General features: G+C 45.2%; 1 protein-coding gene across 1 annotated transcript in view; it reads right to left on the reverse strand.

The window, feature by feature from the left end:
- Window positions 1-20,834, reverse strand: part of LOC147701551 (excitatory amino acid transporter 2-like) — an 856,834-nt gene that overhangs the window by 686,578 nt on the left and 149,422 nt on the right. Inside the window, exon 2 of the mRNA XM_086930218.1 lies at window positions 11,479-11,664. Coding sequence (XP_086786344.1) covers window positions 11,479-11,620 — 142 coding nt within the window. The 5' untranslated portion in view covers window positions 11,621-11,664. The remainder of the gene's footprint in view (window positions 1-11,478; window positions 11,665-20,834) is intronic.

The raw sequence follows: 20,834 nt of genomic DNA on the forward strand, positions 1-20,834 counted from the left end.
AGCTTCCTTTCTTATAGTCTATTTCCAGACACCAAATGTGATTTATAGTCTGACTCTTATCTCTGTTTTTTTTCTCTCAGAAAGCAGTCTGTCACAGCAGGAGAGACTCCAAATCTGATAGTGCCACAATACAGGCCATGGGACTGACTAGAAGTTTGCACTTGGATGTCAGCCACAATGATATGTGCATCAAAAGGCTACCGCAGGGCCTCAGCCCTGCTCTTTATGATTCTCTTATAAGGCCCATTTCCTCCCTGAGATGTGTATAGGCCCCTTCCCAGTGACCTCGCTCTGAATCAAAGTGCACCTTTTGAAGTGTACAAAGGGTATTGATGAATCCAACAATATGATACTTTTAGATGTCTCGCCTGTAAGCCAAAATTCAGCCTTCCAGTGGACTGTCATGATTGGTCAGAGTTACGTGGATTAGACAGGCTCCTTTGATTAGCTGATAAAGAGCCCCTGGGAGGGCCGGTTCTGCTACATAGGAATACCAGAGCAGGGGGAGGGGTCGAAAACAATATGAGAGAATCAGTTTCATTTACACCTCTGCTCTTTCAACCCAGCCAGATGGTGGGATTAAGGAAGGAATTAGCAGATGCAAGGGAGAGAGACTATGGAGATTAATCATCCTGGGTGTTTGTTCAGCCAGCTCTTCTCTCTCTTTGCCGCAAAATCAGCCATGATGAATTTCAGAGAAATTGCGCCCTCTGGGAGAAAAATGCATCACACTTTGTAAGATGTGGTCATACTTTGAGGTGTTGCCTTGCACATCAGGAGTGCCCTCCTGCATGACCCAGAGACCTTGGAATAAGTGGCTTTTTATCATTACATCAAAACTGGGTATTTGTACACTCCTAGATGAGGCCAGGCTCACTAATTAGTCATGCCCACCTTTAAGTGTTCTTTTCTAAAGTTTGTCAACCAACCACACAGAATCTCACATTTATCAAAGAAAAAAAGGGTGAGAGGAGTCAGAAAGTACCTCAAGTAAGCACCATCCGTAGAGCTACTGGTTGGTACTCACCAGTTTGCTCACGTTATCATCGGTAACTTTCATGACAAGAAAAGAAAGGGGAAAGTAAATGTTTTGCCCAAGTCTTACATTTGTGTGAGAAAAGGTGAAGAAAAATAATGTGTAGATGATCATATCATTCATCAACCGTCTGGACCCCGTGCAAAAGAATAAAAATGAGTTTCTAAGCTAAAATGAGTTGTGGTCCACTTATTTCATACCTACTTTTTTTTCAACAGTAAAGAACACTTGAAGGTGGGCACAACTAATTAATGAGTGTGGCCTTATCTAGGTGTATACAAAAAACCCAGTTTTTGATGTAATACTAAAAAGCTGCAGTGTTCTAAGTAATCAGGTGGTTTGTGTATGGACTTTGTGAGTGGAGGGAGACCTGGCTATATTCCCTTTGTTGCTCCAATTGTTTTGTTGACCTTGGAAAAAGTATCTGAGAGGGGCAGAGCATCTTAGAACTGCTGCTTGAAACTCAAGAAAGAAGAAGGGTCCATGCTGAGAAGTTTGAGTTCCACCAACCAGGCCCTGCACTCTGAAAACTGTGTCTGCTGCACAATCTAAACTACAGCCCTGTGGATTACCTTACCTCAAAAGGACTAAAGAGTGGACTCCCTGCAAGATACATGCTAACAGAGCTCACCTGAAACACCACCACCACAAATCCTCAGCCTGGAGTACTACCAGTTGATTTGTAAGGGTCTTCTCCATGTGGATTGCGGGAACTGATGTCCCAAACTGTTAAGGACAATCTTGGAGCTTCCAGACCCTTGCATTACATTTTGGACACATTAGGACCCTTCGAGGAACTTCCAGAAAAAGTTCCAGAAGTTTGGAGAAGTTTTAGGCAACTTTGGAAAAAAGCTTCATAAGTGGAACGACTTAGACTTGCCAGTCAAGCCGGCAACCCTCAACCGAGAGCTGGCCTGCCGTCCAGGTTTGATTGGGAGTAGGCTGAAACTTAAGCTGGCAAACCCCCAACAGTTCCTGCCGGGTGGAGAGCATTGAACCCCACAAGAAAAAAGGTCTGTAAAATTTTCAGAGGCAGAATGTAGAAAAGGTGCCCGGGACCAACCGCGAGACTGCCTGGATCCCTGATTCGTCCCACTGGAAAGCTCCGGAGGTCTGACTTCCATAAGTTTGCCCCGGAGCTCATCGCAAGGCAAGCCTGCGAATACTCACTGAATCCATACTGGCTGAGAGCTTCGAGGCACCCTAGAAAGAAAAGCTCCAGAAAAGTTTCTACGTCAGAAGGTAAAATCTTTGACAGAGACCTAATATGAGGGGTAGCGTGCAGGGTTCCATTGCGGTCGGCCTGAAACTTTGACTTTGTCCCGGTGTAGAGCAACCAGATGTTCCAATAGGAGCTATAGGTTTCTATTTGCTATATACTGCTAAATCTTTAAAAATTCATATTTCCGGTTCCCTACATTGGATTTGTTTCATTTTAAAGATAACATTGTTTCCTAATTTTATAAATTGGTGTTGGATTTTTATTGTGTGTTGTGCCTTATTATTTACTGAATTGGTTCTTTTAAATGCTTTACATTCCTATCTTTGAAGTTAAGCCTGCCTGCTCACAGCCAAACTATGGAGGGCTAAGCAAGGAAATAATTTTCTAAGACCTATTCTGAGCCCTAGACTGTATTAGTGGCCTTAATGCCACAGGCATATATACATTTGCCACTATTCATAATCCACTTTACACAAGGAACCCAGATGTTTTGTGTACTGTACCATTCACAGGCAAATACCCAGCATATAGCACACATGCACTGCACAGCGCTACATCCTATATATATTGTACCATTCACAGGCACACACACCAAGCACATGCATACAATATAAACGCATATCCGTGTATTGTACTGTTCACTCGCACACATACACTCATACATATATATTACACATGCACTGCGCTTCACTATACACCAAACAGATGTACACCAAATGTGAGTTAAGCACACAACAGCTGAACCTAAAATGAGTGATCCTTAGGCCCCACTCCAGTGACACAGGTAAACAGGACCTGCTCACTCCTACTGAACACTACACAGTATGTTGCCATCACCACGATTGTGCTGCTTACTTCCTGGTATAAGCATTAGCCTTCCACCACTGTGAGGGTAGCGCTTAGGGCACCCGCCCGATCCAAAATGTTTGCACTAAGTGAGACTGGTCTGTGCCATGGTGCACACGCATCATCAGTGGTTGCCCATAACAGCAGAAATCAGCATTAGGGATACAGACTTCAGCACAATTGAGGCACTCAGGGAAGAGATACACATCTATCACCATGCAAAATACTTTTTTGTCTCAACAGATTGCAATAAAGATTTTAATACGATCAAAACAAATCAAGACATTTTTGCTTGGTGTTGCACAAATGATAAATTTCACTGAAACCTAATTTCCACAAATTCTCAAAAACTGCATGTCTGTGCTAAATGTAGTGCCCATTTATATGGAAAAGGTGCTGTCTGTAAATGACAGCGCGCGATCGCATGATGCTTTAGTAATATATATGCAACAATGTGTTTCAAAATGCACCACCAGTTTGATACTACACCCATACCACTTTTTTGTGGAATACAATTGCTTCACTTTGTGTGCAGCTAGGATTGTTCCCAATCCCTTCAGTGAAGTAACATTGATGTCAGAACCCCCTCTCTAAAATTATTCAAGCCCCACTGATGCAAAGGTGCTAAACTATGTTCCAAAAGTCGAGTTTTAAAACAAACCCTTTCAAGAATTCCCAAGTAAGACTCTCAGTGAATCTTCCAGTATTTGTTGCTGTTCTTTTATTAACTTCACAAAGCCATTTCAACAGAGAATGTCCCCACTATATGTAATCATATACAATCATTCCACTTGTATATGACTTTCACAAATAAATTGAGAAATTCGATGTGCCAAATGGCCGGAACCGCCGATTTTGCATCTGGGGAACCGGGGGCCATATTGTCAAGGACGGGCGATACATTATCGCCGCTTTTATCAGCCGGAAACGGCTGATAAAGCGGCGATAATGGGCTTGATAATATGCTCTCTGGCATTACAATTGAAGCCCATGTTAGATGTCTTCACATCTAACATGGGCTTCAATTGTAATGCCATAGAGCATATTATCAAGCCCATTGTCGCCGCTTTATCAGCAGTTTCCGGCCGATAAAAGCAGCGATAATGTATCGCCCATCCTTGATAATATGGCCCTAGGTTTGAGTTGATGTATTAGCTTTGACCAAAACACTCAATCTTCCATCCTTAAAATAAAATGAATCTAACATTATGTAATGTATTCCGATGCTCATGTAAAGCACACCAATGCCCTTGGGCAGTGTGCGTACCATATAAAAGTGCAATATATGTAGAGAGAGCCAAAATGTACAATTGGACCTCATCTTAGCAAAAAATTGATATATGGCTTTATCCCATACTCTGGGAGGAAGGTTTTTTCAAATTTGCTAAAATCACCGGTATCAACAATATTTTGTAGAAGCCTTGTGATTTTAATGAACAGGTGCCACAGGCCACCACCCTCTCTGAAAAGTGTTCCAACCACCAGTGCAATTTACCATCTGCTACTTTTATAGGCAGAACAATATCTTGGCAACAGTCCGATAAAGACATATCGAAGGGCATGGCCAAGGTTGTAAACGTACAAACAATGTAAAGAGTATGTCATTTTAGTAATCCAAAGCATTTTAAAAGTACATCTACTAGTACATTAAAAAAATCGCTCCACCTCATCTGTTAAAGTTGAGTATTCTAAAAATTGGGCTGTGGTTCGAAAAAGTTTGTGAAGCACTGCTCTAGACAAACCAGTGCCCATAATTTTTTTAAAAAAATTTCTTTTTATTAAACAAGCTCAAGATAAATACATACTTTTAATAATTATTCATGCATGTCAACACTGTTAGCAAACTTGTGAAACATTTATTGGATGCTCAAGCATTAATCCGTACCCTAAAGTCGCCTATAGGTCCGCGACAAGGGTTCATGTCTATAGCGCTAACTTTATACATTTATTAAACAGGCAAAATAGCTTATGCACACATAAAGGTATCCCACACCTGGGGAGGTCTCAAATCCCTCTGTATTTGCGCCAGTGTGACCAGAAATTCTCCCACTTCCTAATGCAGGCCCTGCTTTTGTACACAGTTTCTTCCGCTTGCTGGCACTAATCTAAATCTTTTCCCCATTCAGCCACTGATGGTGACTGGGGTGCCACCCACAGTCTAGCAATATTCCGCTTTGCAACGCCAGCCACCAATGTCAACCAGATATTAATATATCTAGGTCTGTCTGATTTTCCCTTAATCAAGAGGAGCAGCTCAACGTCTACATGAGCCCCCTTGCAGTCATCGCACGCCAACACAACCACAACATCATCTCCTACGCCGACAACACCCAGCTGATCCTCTCCCTCACCAACGACCCCGCCGCCGCCAGAACCAGCCTACACGAAGGGATGAAAGACGTCGCTGAGTGGATGAAGAACAGCCGCCTGAAACGGAACTCAGACAAGACGGAAGTCCTCATCCTGGGATCATCGCCCTCCGCCTGGGACGATTCCTGGTGGCCCCCTGCCCTGGGCACCACTCCCAAGCCAACGGACCACGCACGCAACCTGGGCTTCATCCGGACTCCTCCCTCTCGATGACCAGACAAGTCAACCCGGTCTCATCATCGTGCTTCAAAACCCTGCGCATGCTCCGAAAGATCTTCTGATGGATCCCCACCGAAACCAGGAACACGGTCACCCAGGCACTCGTCACCAGCTGTCTGGACTACGGAAACACCCTCTAAGCCGGAACCACAGCCAAACTTCAGAAAAGACTCCAACGCATCCAGAACGCTTCCGCACGACTCATCCTGGACATCCCCCGACACAGCCACATATCCGGCCACCTGAGAGACTTGCACTGGCTCCCCGTCAGCAAGAGGATCATGTTCAGACTCCTCACCCACGCACACAAGGCCCTCCACGACCTGGGCCCCAAGTACCTCAACAACCGCCTGACCTTCTACACGCCCACCCGCCAGCTACAATCGACCAGCCTCGCCCTTGCCGCCGTACCACGCATCCACAGAGCCACCGCCGGAGGAAGATCCTTCTCCTACCTGGCAGCCAAGACAAGGAACTCCCTCCCATCCACCTTCGGCTAACCCAGGACCATCTCTCCTTCAGGAAGCAACTCAAGACCTGGTTTTTCGAGCAGTAACGGACCCCTCTCCCTCAGCGCCTTGCGACCCTTCCGGGTGAGTAGCGCGCTATACAAATGTCATGATTGATTGATTGATTGAGCTCCTTTGCATCCAGTGCGACCTCCACATTAGATACATTTGCCATTACTTCTGTAATCTCCTGCCAGAAGGGCACAATCTTGGGACATTCCCATAGGATATGGAAGAATGAACCCGCCCGCTGGCAGCCCCTGGTGCAAAGGGGCGTCAGCGCCCTCCCCATTTAAATAACTCGGAGTGAGGATAATATGTACAATATAACACTTAAAGCTGTACCAGCCGGAACCTTGAACGTATCGCTATTTTTCTAGGGCCCTCGAGTGCCTCCTCCCACTCCTCATCGTCTAGATTACCCAAATAATCAACCCAGGCTGCTCTATGGGCTATCAGAGGGTCTGGCATGTTGTTCATAAGTTTACGGTAAATGGTGGATGTGGCTTTCTTGAGGATGGGTTCTACCAGAAGTCTGTCTTCTAGGGTGAATGATCTGGAAGGGTCATGCCTCCTTATATATGGCTTCGCAAGGCATGCATGAGTCTCAAGTATGAGTATCTTTGAGTTGGGGTTAGGCTTTATTCCTTCTGTAGGTCTTCAAACGATAGAGGTGCGTCGTTTCACCATACGTCTCCTAACTTTTCTATTCCTATCATCTGCCAGCTTTTGAGACCGCACAATGTTACTACTTCTTTCAGCTGGTCCCCTAACCACACATGTGTCATGCTTATGAACCTGCCCCGCCATCCCAGCATTTTGTTTGCTTCCTTCCAACATGCCACCCCTGTTGCAGTGTGACTAGGCCATGTGGGGCACATCTTTCCGGGTAGATAAGTGACTCGCAGCTCCCCTCCACCATTGCTCCTCTGTACACTATATAGGCAGGCTCTTTTCTATTCACGAACACCCAGTCATTTATGACCAATAGTTGTGAGGCTAAGTAGTATAGGCTTATGACCGGAACTGCGTGTCCACCGTGGTAAACTCCTCACTGCAGCTTACACAAAGCTATTCTAGGTGCGGCACCCTGCCACAACAATGTCCGGACATCTAGCGCTACTCGCCCAAAAATCGCCGTGGGGATTTGATAGGGGGAGAACTGCATGATATATAGGAGACGTGGCAGGGTCATCATCTTGTATAACGCCACTCTGCCCATAAGAGATAACGGCAGGACTCACCAATGCCGTACATCTGTATGAAGGCTCTCTAATTGGGAAAAGAGATTACTCGCCTGAAATGTCTGGTGATCTCGGGTGACAAATATACCCAAGTATTTAAAGCCATCCATCACTATCCGGACCTCACATTTCGCTGGCAACAGCGGGGGCCGGACATAGGGAAGATCACTGACTTAGCCCAATTTATAGAGAAACCTGAATAGCTACCAAACAGTTCAAATATTTGCAACACTTGCGCTATTGAGTTATAGGGTTGTGCGAGAGGAAGGATTATTTAATCAGCATATAACAATATCCACACCTCCCATCCCAACGGAGTTACTATTCTGACCCAATGCGCCAATGCCTTCAAAGTCTATGCAAACATGTTGTGCCTCTTCTCACCTAGGTCCCCAGAAATTATGAACAAAGCATGAATACGACTCACATGCAGGTTATAGGTGCCACACAAGTCTCAATGCTCAATCAGTTTACTAGTTTGCCTGATTTAATGGTGTAATGGGTAGAAATGTACTAACTAGTCCCTCATGCTCAGCTGGTTCAAACTTGGTGGCTTGCAGTCACTGCAGGCAGAGGTCTGAAGTGCTCAGGTGTGGTTGCTTGTTGACTACTGAAGAGGATGGATCTGATGCTGCTCTGAAGTCTGGGTTCTTTTGCGGGCACCGACTATTACAAAATATATATGAATATCCATATAAATTCATGTGCATGCACTTCCAAAGATTTCATGCTTATATAAGATCACATTAACATGAGGCCTGGAGCTCAAAAGGGCTTCCTATCTGACTTTGACTGGACAAGCTTCAACAAGCTATTCTGTACCCCCTTACAGGTCACCTTGCTTGTCTTGACTACATGATATGCAAGTTTTACACAGTGCAGAGCCTGCCTTTCTGGTCTGCCCATATCTGGCTGTTTTGCATGGTGCAGACATTGCACATCCATGTCAGCCATATTTGGCTTGGTGCCTTGTTCTAGTTCCTCTGACGTGGCATTTCATAGAGTATATAACACCTAGAAACTTGTCACTCTGGGTGGGAGTAGTCTGAGAGCCCCTAAGGTGGCAGATCTGACTTCTTCCTTGCTAATTAGCAATGATGCATGCTTTTGGTACCAATAAATAAATGTCACTCTGTTTCTGAGCAAACCTGCTATGTCTGGTGAGTTTCATTCATTTGTACCTGGGAGGGTGCCAGTATTTCCCCATCACCGACTCAGCAGTCACAGCACCCGTCCAGCTAAGGAAGCAGAGGCAGCCCCCACTGGGCGGATGCAAGCATCATAGTCATGCAGCTTCGATTGCAGGCACTACAGTGCCACACTTCACCCTTACCATCCACCAAATGGCAGGAAGAGGTAATAAGCAGCCCCTTGCTAAAAAAAGCATTTGTGGAATTAAAACAGTAGTTCTGTCCTCTTCACTTAAGTGTCTGGATCTCCAATTTCTAGCCACAGAAAGTAGGCTATACGTTTCCATTGTCAAGGGAAGCTGTCCTCATCCTCCATCTTATGCCTTGAGAAACCAGGGGCATCCAAAATGTACATGCTACAGACAAACTACATACACACACAGGCTTGACATACACACTGCATATCAGTATAAGGTTTGTAACAGATTTATACATGAGAGGATCATTAGGCCCCACTCTTACTGATTCAGAAAAAAAGGTCTGTGTGTGCACCGGGAATCAGGGAATTACAGGGTGATGCATTCAAAGAGAGCACTACTGATGCATCTCAAGGGAGCACTTGGTTAAGAACCTTACAAGAATATTGTGTGAGGTACCTCATTGGAGTGCCTTGAGCTGTGCCTCAGGCGAGCACATAAAGCCAGATGTATTTAGCCTTTATGAGGTTGCTAACAGCGCAACCACAAAAAAGCTTTTTTTTAATGTACAAATGCCCAATTTGAGATTTTGGTATCCTATTACTGAATCGCAAATTGGGTTTGCGATTCTATATTAAGAAGGGGCATTTAAGGAAAATGGACTGAATTAAAAAAAAATCTTATTTAAAAGCAATCACGGAAAGGGTGGTCTGCTGACCCCAGCAGGCCACCATCCCTGTGATTTTTGCGATTCCCAAGAGGTCACAAACCAAGAACCCCCACCATTAATATTACTGAGGTAGGTCTATTTGCGGCCCGCTTGGAATTACTAAATGTGTTGAACACACATTTGTACATCGCTGTTTGCAATTACTTAATTGCGAATCACAAACATTTGTTATTAGGTAATTGTAAAACCTAGGATACGTACATCTGGCCCTTGGTGAGTTACAGTTCAGGTTCTATGCATTAAGTAAACACTGGATGATGTACAATGGGTGGATATGGTGATGTAAAATTAGTATGACATGATATGCATCATATCTTGTGCACCACCTTCCCCCAGTCCTTGTTATTTTGGTCAGCAGAATGTTGCATGTTGGAGATGTTAAGCTTTTACATGTAATAGTAAAAGGACAACTTGAATACTCAGACTGCAAAATGCCCTCTGCCGGTGTCACACATGTTGTGGGCTAATTGGTTGCTACGCAAATGGGTGAAATAAAGCATACTCTTCCTCTTTCTGAAAATGTGCCCAGTATTCGGTATGCTGCAATCATTAGGCTTAAATCATGGTATATATATATATATATATATATATATATATATAGAATTTGGGCCTTTATGTACAAAGAATCGATTTAAGGAATAGTAAATTATGACAAATAACGAGCCGCAATTTGAGATTCCTTTCATGGAATGCACAAAAAGGATTTGTTAGAAGTAATTGAAATCTGCGCACAGACTTCTAATGAATCCATAGTTATTTTGAGAACCAACCTATAAGGTAGGTATTACATTGTGATCCACTACTATTGGTCGCAATGACTGGCATGATGGGCTGCTGGTGTCTGCAAACCACCATATCGGTGACTGCTTTTAAATAAAGCATTCTTTTTTTATTGCAATCTGTTTTCCTTGAAGGTAAATGATATGTGTTTAAAAAAGAAAAATGACACAAACCTCTTTTATGAGCAGGCAGGCAGTGATCTCATGGACCACTGCCTACTTATACAAATGTTTTTGTGAACATTCACAAAGGGGAAGAGATCCCCTGGAGACCCCTTCTCATGAGGAGGTGGTAAAATGTAATGTTTTGCAACCAGATTTCAGTCGTGAAACATGAATACATCCCTAAAGGCATAGATATTTGGAAGAGGCACCCTTATCACGCCCTTCCAGACATCAATTCGATACCCTAATAGCGATTCGATACGATTCAATAACATATTACCAAATCGCTAATTGGATCAGAAATGCTTCGAATTTACGAATCAGAGCCTTACTGACCATTAAATGGCATGATACATGAGAGCCATGGTTTCTTGCCTTACTTGGCAATTAAAATACTACACTGCCATTGAATCTACTTTGGTAACTTTTGGTTATTCAATTAATCACCCTTTTACTGTAGTTTTTGTGCCCCAGTAATGTCACATCATGTGATGTTATCAAGAACTCAAACGTTATGGGATGTCACATTTTCCTGAAATATCATAATATATCAATGGCTTTTGATGACACTTTATCGATTCATTTCCTCTAAATTGATATCCATTGCACTTGAAGCTGCACAGAGTCGTGCTATTTAACACCCTTTTTTACTATTGGTTTTAGAAATAATTTTAATGTATTAGGAAATATGATCTATTGTTTTTAATGTATACTTGTATGATCTATGCTTTCAATATAAATCTAATAAAGTTTACATTGATTGATTGATTGATATCCATGGCCCTTTCCGGTTTCAAGTCATATAATTGAATATTTATTTCAAACAAGGTGCTGTGTGAGATAAAACATATCCTATTGTACCTAACACGACTACCTCACCTATAGGCAGGGGTGAGACCGAAACTGAAAGACGCAAATGAATCGAATAGCATGGGATATGAATATCCTATTTCCACACAGTGTAGATCACAACAGAGGCTTGTGAATTCTGTGAATGTGTAAATATCGCAAATCTTATACAAATAACTCACCAGCAATTGTCAAGATTAATAAGAGATTTCGTCTCAGCCACATGCAATGTGTGGAACAGCAGTTCTTGATTGGCAGTCTTTCCAGATTCAGGTGGTTGAGGTGATGACCATCTGAAACAGGAATTTCAACGTTGTTGGTCATTTCTAGTTTTTCTACTAACCAGATGGGAAACGGAGGCAGGGAACCTGAAGAGATGGGCGGAAGAGAGAGGAGAAGCAACACATGAAAGATGAGCATAAGCACTACATGAAGAGAGTAGCTGGTTTCTGCATCCAGAAGATGTCAGAGAGGTCACAATAGTGAATACAGTCACAAAAGAATAACAAACCTGAGGCAGCAATTGTCTCGATGCCTATGCTGTCTTGAAAGAAACACACTGTTTTTACTTTGCATCAAGCAACAGATGAAAACAGAACCCAATGATAAATAGCTGAAAGATTATGCATTTTTCCTTTCACTTATGCATCACATTTTGATTCCACTTCACTCCTCTTTCACGCCCCATTACATTATGAAGGATGAACCAAACCCTAAGACAGACATCATGTAGTCACTAAACAAATGCAATCAATTAATTTACTCAATTACTCCCTACATTAATTAATTACATCAATTCATTAATCCCTAGACTAATCAATTACACCCTACATAAGCAAAGTGGCGGCTAGTAGGGGACGGTGGCAGGGGGAGGTGGGAGTCATTAGAAAAAAGAAAGAAAAAAGAACTTACCTGCTAGTCACCAGTCGCCGGTCACCAGCTGCCGCCTCTCCTCAGATTCAGGAAGCAGGAAGCGGCTTCCAGACTCCCATAGCCAATCACAATGCTGCTGAGAGCAGTATTGTGATTGGTCTGAGCGCCTGGGAGCCTGGGCATGTTCTCCACCCAGGTTGTACAATACAGCCGGCGGAGAGAATGTTAAGTGCGCATGACGGTTTGGCCGGACCAAGGCAGTCACCCAAACCGTCATGCGCACTAAAGATGCAGCAGCAACCATTACTCCTCCCTCTGGGTCGCGGGAGCCCAGCTGCGCCCCAACCTAACCTGCAACTGCAAGAGCAATACTAAAAATAAAATGGTAATAACAATCTGTTATTATCATTTTTTTACCCTCTGCACTGCTCTTAAAGCAGTGGGGTGATGCTCCTCCGCCTTGGCGGAGGCGCCGCCGCTGTATAAGCATACTGTTATATAGGTGTTGCTCTCCTATAAAGCTTCCTTTTCATGTCTCCTTCTAAGGCAGGCATACCCTGGATTTTAAGGACGTCTGCCTTGTTTAAGCTTTGACTCTGCTGTTCGTTCCAGTGCCCAGAAGGTGAGCTGTTGCACAGCTGCCCGTCACACTGCATAATTTATTAAAGAAAGTGTCTGCAAAGGTGGGCAGGCGAGTCCCGGAGCCATGTGTTGTAAAACCCCCTGTGCTCTTGCTTCCTTCCAGGATTGCTGTTCAGACTAATTTATTTGCTGGGATAACCTTAATAAGTAGCTGAGGGGAGCCTAATAGCAGGATGGAAGGCTCTCGACAAAGTGATACCCTGCAGTATCCTGTGCTTTCAGGGTGCTCGTTAACTTCTCATAAATTGGATGGGGGGGATGTACTGCAGAACTCACTCTGCAATGGCGATCTATCTCCCAGTCCACCATGGGCATTCGTAAGACTCCCGAGAAGGCTTTGGTGCCTAGATGGTGGCCAAAGCGGCACCGCCGACAAAACTCTGCTACTGGCTTTCCTCATAATCTCCACATTAACTTTCTAGTTCCCAAAGTTGGTGGGAAACCACAGTAGCAACTAAGGTTACAGCTTCTGAGAACTCTATTTGTAAGCACGTGGAGGGATTATTGGGAAGCCCCACACCAACTCATTATTTGTCTTCAGTCATGTAACATAATTCAGCTCAGACATCCGAGGGCCTGACAGGACATAGAAGAGGGCTCCGAGCATGATGACTCTGCAATTTGAAAGGTGGTCCATTTTTTCACATTTTGACTTTGATTCCATTATACCCCTTCTGAGTTCAGCAGTAACAATGGTGTTAGGTGTAGACTGGTTCAAGACTTTGAAGGTGGACCAATCAACAGTTCACAAAGTGACCATTTTGGATATGAAATGTTTTCGGCGTTAAATGGGAGAAATGGTCAAGGGGGGCGATTAACGGTGGGAAGATGGGGAGTGGGTTTCCTATTGGCCCCAAGCTTCCTTCCTGTTCATGGCCACTTATTGTGAATCACATTGCTTCACTATGAATACATAAATGAATGGTAGAGCGAATAAATGAACGAGCACTGGACACGCAAAGCAACTGGTTTCAGTGAGACAAAGGGGGATGAACCTTGATAGCAACAAGATGATTCTTAAGAGTCTGCACGAGCTTCAAATAAATTGAGATACAGAATTAACACTGCAGATACTTGAAAAGCTGATCTATGTGTAGAGGAACTCGTTGCAGAGCTTCAAAAGCCACCGTATGATTTAAGCATGCAACATTTCTCTGTCTCATGATCCTCATGCAGCCCTAGTCAAGGAAGCAGTAATCTGGACCCACCCAAAAGATCTTTAATCAGATGGGCTTGGGGCAGGGTAATAGAGTGCCCACTCCTTGCAACTTACATTCTCAATGTGCTTTTCACTGCATTACTCAGCGTGCTATTTATTATTCAATTGTAGTACGTGATTGAATAAGGATTCGACATGGGGTAATATAATATACTATCTTTAATTTTTTTATAAAAGCTAGCAGGGAAACTGTTGGACCCTGGCACTTTCCCGGGTTTGAGTGAATTGATTTCCTGTCTAATTTCAGTAGGAGGGATGCTTTGGTTGAGCAATTTGTTGTTGGAGTCATTGAGAATTGTTAGTTGTAGTTTATGCAGGTGCATTTGGCTTTTATTGAGTGAGGGGTTGATACTGGGCTGTGTAGCTCACTGCAGTATTCCGGAAAAGTGTTTCTCCTTTGCTCTGTGCTAAGACCTGTATGTTAAAACAGTGCACCCCCAGCCACCATTTTGTGTTCACAAGCCAGTGAAACCAGTCCCCCTGCCTCCCCCCAGCAACAGGGATATTCTACATCAGAGGGTGCTTCTGTGAGCTGTTTAAACTGTGTTTACTAGGGACTGTGCACTTTGTGTTTTGGCCAGTAGAGGGAGTAAAGTTTTTTTCAAACAGTATTGTTAGATTTCAAGTTAGTGAGGCCTTTACCTGCAGAAGTCCAAAATGTGGATTGACTCTGTCTGTCTCCTAGGAGATTCTGAAAAGGAAAAGTAGCTCCCCAGTCCCTCAGGCCCCCATCCCCCAGGACAGGAGACCCAGGACTGGGGATTGGCTATTCAACTACCAGGCAACTCCGAGCCGTCCCCTCACACTAGCCCAGGCCCCTTAAGCCTTGCTGGGTGCACCCCAAATCTTTCTCCTCCATCTTGTGAGTTGCAGCCTCCCTGTGCCCCAGATTGCAGTGAGCAGAGTCCAGGAAGTGATAAGGAAGCAGACTAGTGCTGTCTCTTCCCCAAAACAAAAGCTGTTAAAAAAAAAACGATGTTCCCTTCCTGTGATTTCTGTCTTTGCCTGTGGTTGTTACAGTTTAAATTTTGTAGTTTTAACCTGCATGTGATTGGATATGTTATCACCCATTTTTGGTATTTTAAACTTGTGTTTTTTCCTGCTCATGATGCTTCCATTTAATGTGTTATAATTGTGGGATTTGCAGTCCAAACTCTGTCGTTTTTCCCTCTCATTGCTGATGACTTTCAGTTTTCCCTCCAAATTTCTCCTTTGCTCTGTGCTAAGACCTGTATGTTAAAACCATGCACCCCCAGCCACCATTTTGTGTTCACAAGCCAGTGAAACCAGCCGCCCTGCCTCCCCAACCCTTCTCAATCCAAATAACTGACTAACATAGCCACCACTAAAATTACTTTCATGTTTCACCATACTAATTCAACACTAATCCTGATGGGTTCCAGAGTAGCGTGCTACTTGCTCTTCAAAACCCCTTCAGGGATAGCAAGTGCTATATAAATACAAAGCTCTTTCCCTTCACTATCCCACCACCTAGCCTTCTCTACCCAAATAACTGAATAACATATCCACTACTCAAATTACTTCATATTTTACTATACTAATTTTCAACACTAATCCTTTATGAGTTCCGGAGTGGCGAGCTACTCGCCAGAAAAGCGCTTCAACATCCATCAGGGGTAACAAGTGCTATATGAATGCAAACCTTTCTTCCTCTTTTATCCCTCTGCTATCCTTCTCACTCCAAATAACTGACAAACCGCCCGATTCATCAAAGAAAATAGCGCTCGCAAAGGGCCAGATTCTGAGAATCTGCCCCTTTGCGAGAGCGATTTTTGCATTTGGGATTCAGCATCCCAAATGTAAAAATCGCTAATTGCGATCTCGCAATTTTGCGAGGATTGACATTTAAGGAATCTCTATTTGAGATTCCTTAAATGCAATTCAACATCCAATTTAATTTTGCGAATTCGCAATTTCTTGCCGCAATTTACCGCGAGGTTAGACCTCGTGGTAAATTGCGAAAACTCAGAAAAATGCATTTAAATGCATTTTTCTGAGTTGCATGTTACACACACACATGTCCTTTGGACATGTGTGTGTGCAACACCTGTGTAAAATTTCATTTGAGGGGTGCTACAGGGTGTCCTTTGGACACCCCTGGCACCCTTCAAATCGCTATCTTATTTGCGATTAGCAAATTGCTAATCGCAAATAAGGAATACTCCCCATTCATTCCTATGGGCCTTTTGGCCCATAGGAATGAATGGCGAGTTATTCCTTATTTGCGATTAGCAATTTGCTAATCGCAAATAAGGAATATGTAGGAATCGCATTTCTTCATGCAATTTCTACATGAATCCCGTTTTGCGAGTCCTTAATAGCGATTCGCTATGAATCGCTATTAGGGCCTCGCAAAACGGGAGTATGATGAATCAGGCTGAAATATCCACCACTGAAATTACTTTCATATTTCACCATATTAATTCACCACTAATACTTTATGGGCTTCCTGAATAGCATGTTTCAACACCCCATCAGGGGTAACAAGCGCTATATAAATACAAACCTTTTTTTCCCTCCTCTATCCTTCTGCTATCATTCCAAATCCAAATAACTGACTAACCTATCCACCACTTAAAATGTACTTGCATGTTTCACTATACTAATTCAACACTAATCCTCTATGGGTCCCGGAGTAGCGTGCTACCCGCCGGAAAAGCGCTTTGACGCCTCGTCAGGGGTAGTAAGCGCTATATAAATGCAATTACAATACAATACAATATTCACTTTGATGACAGAGACCCGTATATTTAGCTGAATTATATTAAGTGTATTTACCAGAAAAAAAATGTATGCTTTCTTTAAATTGAATTTTATATAATCTTTTATGCTAACTGTATTCATTTTGAACCTAATGTTGCATCACCTGTAACTAGGCCTTAGTGCACACATTACGTTTTATAGAATGTTCTGCAAGTGTTTTATTTTCTCTCCTCTGCAAGTGCCTATTAATGAGTTGTTAAGATATTATAGGCTTATTTAGGCTTAGGCATTAGGCTTAGAATAGGCTTATTTTTCAGTTTGTTAGATTAGGTTACATTTTGGCCTCGGATATGAAGACAGAAACGGTGGGAGAAACCATTGTGTACCAGGCAGACCGGACTGATGTAACATCCAAGGCTGTCCAGATGACTGCTTCTTTGTTGGAAGCTGGGAAACTAAGGAGTCTACCTATTGATTTGAGAATGTGATCCAACTGCTTTTCAAGGTAAATGGGTAGAGAAAGGTGCAATTACTGTGCCGTATTGAGTGTGACAATTTATAAAAGCCCATCACCGACTAATATGTGCTTTCAGCTCCTTCGTAACAGTGGGCCCGGCTGATCAGTGCGATGGAAGCGAGACTCAACATCTAACACTCTGGGGAGGGAAAGGTCATCTGACAGTGCGTGCTCCTGAGCGCTGGAAGTCAAGTGGCAGAGGCTGAAGCGGGGCCGTCTAGTCAGAGGAAGAAGGTAGTTCACAGATGAGGAGCAGATTAGATTTACTGAGGGCTCGGGCGGTGGCTACGTGTAACAGTGTTGCCGTTGATTGCAAAAGTCCAGTGAGTTAAAGACAGTCTCATCCATTCCCTCTTTTGGGAGCTACCTTGAACAGAGACTCTCTTCACAGGCTCTTCAAAAAGTGTATAGTGTGTGCTGCAAAGGACTTTCTCCTACTCTTGCTACTAAAAACACGTGTTATAGGCACATATTTTGTTTGCTGTATGACAATCTCAAGAGCGTAGCTATCAATGGTGCAACATGTGCAGTGGCATCAGGGACTATCATAGTTATGTTAATTAGTACTCCTACCTCTTTTTGGTAACATAATTGAGGCAAGAACTCACTCGACCCCCCAACCCCCAAACCTTGTAAAGTACTTATTTGGACCTGCTCATTGGAAGGCATGAGGGAATGCCAAAGTCCAGCATGTGCATTTTGGCCCCAGGACTGCTCCTGCCACTTTTCAGCACCTGGTGAATCATGTTCTCTTAGAGATAGAGAAGTTCTCTGTAGCCTACATTGATGATATTGCCATATATAACAGTTCAAGGGAGGATTACCAGAATCAATCAATCAATCAGAGTACTTGTAAAGCATGCTACTCACCTCGAAGAGCCAGGTCTTGAGGAGTCTTCTGAAGGTGAGTAGGTCTTGGGTCTGCCGTAGGTGGGTAGGGAGGGTGTTCGAGGTCTTGGCGGCGAGGTAGGGGAAGGTTCTGCTGCCGGAGGTTGTTCGTTGGATGCGGGGGACAGCGGCGAGGGCGAGGCTGGCAGAGCGGAGCTGGCGGGTAGGGGTGTAGAAGCTGAGTCTGCTGTTCAGGTAGGTTGGTCCGGCGTTGTGGAGTGCTTTGTGTGCGTGGGTGAGGAGCTTGAAGGTGATCCTCTTGTCGACGGCGAGCCAGTGTAGGTCTCTCAGGTAGGTGGTGATGTGGCTGCGGCGGGGGAAGTTGACGATCAGTCGGGCGGAGGCATTTTGGATGCGTTGTAGTCGTCGTAGGTGTTTGGCTGGGATTCCTGCGTAGAGTGCATTGCCGTAGTCCAGTCTGCTGCTGATGAGGGCCTGTGTCACCGTTCTTCTGGTTTCGGTCGGGATCCACTTGTAGATCCTGTGGAGCATGCAGAGGGTGTTGTAGCAGGAGGAGGAGACAGCGTTGACCTGCTTAGACATGGAGAGGGAAGCGTCAAGGATGAATCCTAGGTTACGTGCATGGTCGGTGGGTGTCGGTGCTGTTTCCAGTGTGGTCAGCCACCAAGAGTCGTCCCAGGCTGAGGGGGTGTGTCCGAGGATGAGGACCTCCGTCTTGTCCGAGTTCAGTTTCAGACGGCTGCTCCTCATCCAGTCGGCGACGGCCTTCATTCCCTCTTGGAGGTTTGTTTTGGCGGTGTGTGGGTCCTTGGTGAGGGAGAGGATGAGCTGGGTGTCGTCGGCATAGGAGATGATGTTGAGGTCGTGATGGCGGGCCACTCGTGCGAGGGGGGCCATGTAGACGTCGAATAGCGTCGGGCTGAGGGATGAGCCCTGGGGGAGGCCGCAGATGATGTCAGTGGCTTCGGATCAGAAGGGTGGGAGGCGGACGCTCTGGGTTCTGCCGGAGAGGAAGGACGTGGTCCAGTCAAGGGCCTTCTCTTGGATTCCGGCTTCTTGGAGGCATGTCTTTAGTGTGTGATAGCAGACCGTGTCGAAGGCTGCTGACAGGATCAGGAGGATGAGGGCTGAATTTCGCCGTTGTCCAGTTGGCGCCTGATGTCATCTGTGGTGGCAATGAAAGCTGTCTCGGTGCTGTGGTTTCGTCTGCATCCGGACCGGAACGGGTCCAAGATGTTGTTGTCTTCGAGGTAACGGGCCAATTGCATGTTGACGATTTTCTCGATGACCTTCGTCGGAAACAGGAGCAGGGAGATGGGCCAGAAGTTCTTGAGGTCCTTGGGATCCGCCTTGGGCTTATTGAGGAGGGCGTTGATTTTGGGGTGCTTCCAGCTTTCCGGGAATGTCGCTGTTTCGAAGGAGATGTGGATCACCTTCCGTAGTTGGGGTGCGATGGCTGTGTCTGCTTTGTAGAATATGTGGTGTGGGCACGGGTCTGATGGAGATCCTGAGTGGATGGAGTTCATGACCTTGCGTGTCTCGTCGTCGTTGACGTTGGACCAGGAGATCAGGTGGTTGGCGCTGGTGGTGTTCGCAGGGGAGGTGGAGTCTGGCGTAGTCGGGGCGGTCGTGGTGTTGAGGCTGTTGTGGATGTCAGTGATCTTGCGGTGGAAGAAGATGGCCAGTGTTTCGCACAGTTCTTGTGAGGGGAGGATGTCGTTGGCGCTGGGGTTGGAGAGTTCTTTTACGATGCTGAAGAGCTCTTTGCTGTTGTGTGCGTTGTTATCCAGGCGGTCTTTGAAGGAGGATCTCTTGGCTAATCTGATGAGGTGGTGATGTCTGTGGGTGGCGTCCTTGTGGGTTGCGTGGGTGTCCGGTGTGCGTTCGTGGAGCCATTTCTTCTCCAGTTTCCGGCATGCGCGTTTGGAGGTCTGGAGCTCGTCGGTGAACCATGTGGCTCTCTTGCTTGCGTGGCTGTTGGAGGTTTTCTTGAGTGGGGCGAGGGTGTTGGCGCAGTCGTTGATCCACTGTCTGAGGGTGCGGGCTGCGGCATCTGGGTTGGTGGGGTTGGTGGGTGGGTTCTGGGCGAGGGTGGTGATCAGCTGGTCTTCGGTGACTTTGCTCCAGCAGCGGCGAGGCTGCTGTTGGGTGCGGTGGTGCGTGGTTGGTTTCTTGAAGGTGAAATGGATGCAGCGGTGGTCGGTCCAGTGGAGTTTAGTGGTGTGGTCGAAGGCGATGTGGGTGCTTGTGGAGAAGATGGGGTCCAGCGTGTGACCAGCGGCGTGGTTGGGTGCGGTGACGAGTTGTCTGAGGCCGAGGTTGGCGAGGTTGGTGGTCAGCGTGGCGGAGTTGGCGTTGTTCTCGAGGTGGAAGTTCAGGTCCCCGAGGAGGATGTAGTCCGTGGAGGCGAGTGCGTGGGTGCTGGCGAGGTCGGCGATGGAGTCGCTGAACTGAGCCCTGGGTCCGGAGGGTCTGTAGACGAGTGTTTCTCTGAGGGTGGTGTTGGGGTCGGTGTGGAGTGCAGGTGTTGTATATTGTAATGGCAGTAGCAAGGTCGTTAATATTACAAAATTGGAGATCAATTCAGGTCCCGCTGTTCCATGCATGGTTGCAAAAAATAAGGAATGTTAGAAGAAGTGAATCTTTATATGCACAATGTATAGGAGGGATGAGGAAGTTTGAAAAAATATGGGGATCGTTTTTTGAGTAACCTT

Source organism: Lissotriton vulgaris, chromosome 7 (assembly GCF_964263255.1).
Source record: "Lissotriton vulgaris chromosome 7, aLisVul1.2, whole genome shotgun sequence".
Classification (NCBI taxonomy): domain Eukaryota; kingdom Metazoa; phylum Chordata; class Amphibia; order Caudata; family Salamandridae; genus Lissotriton; species Lissotriton vulgaris.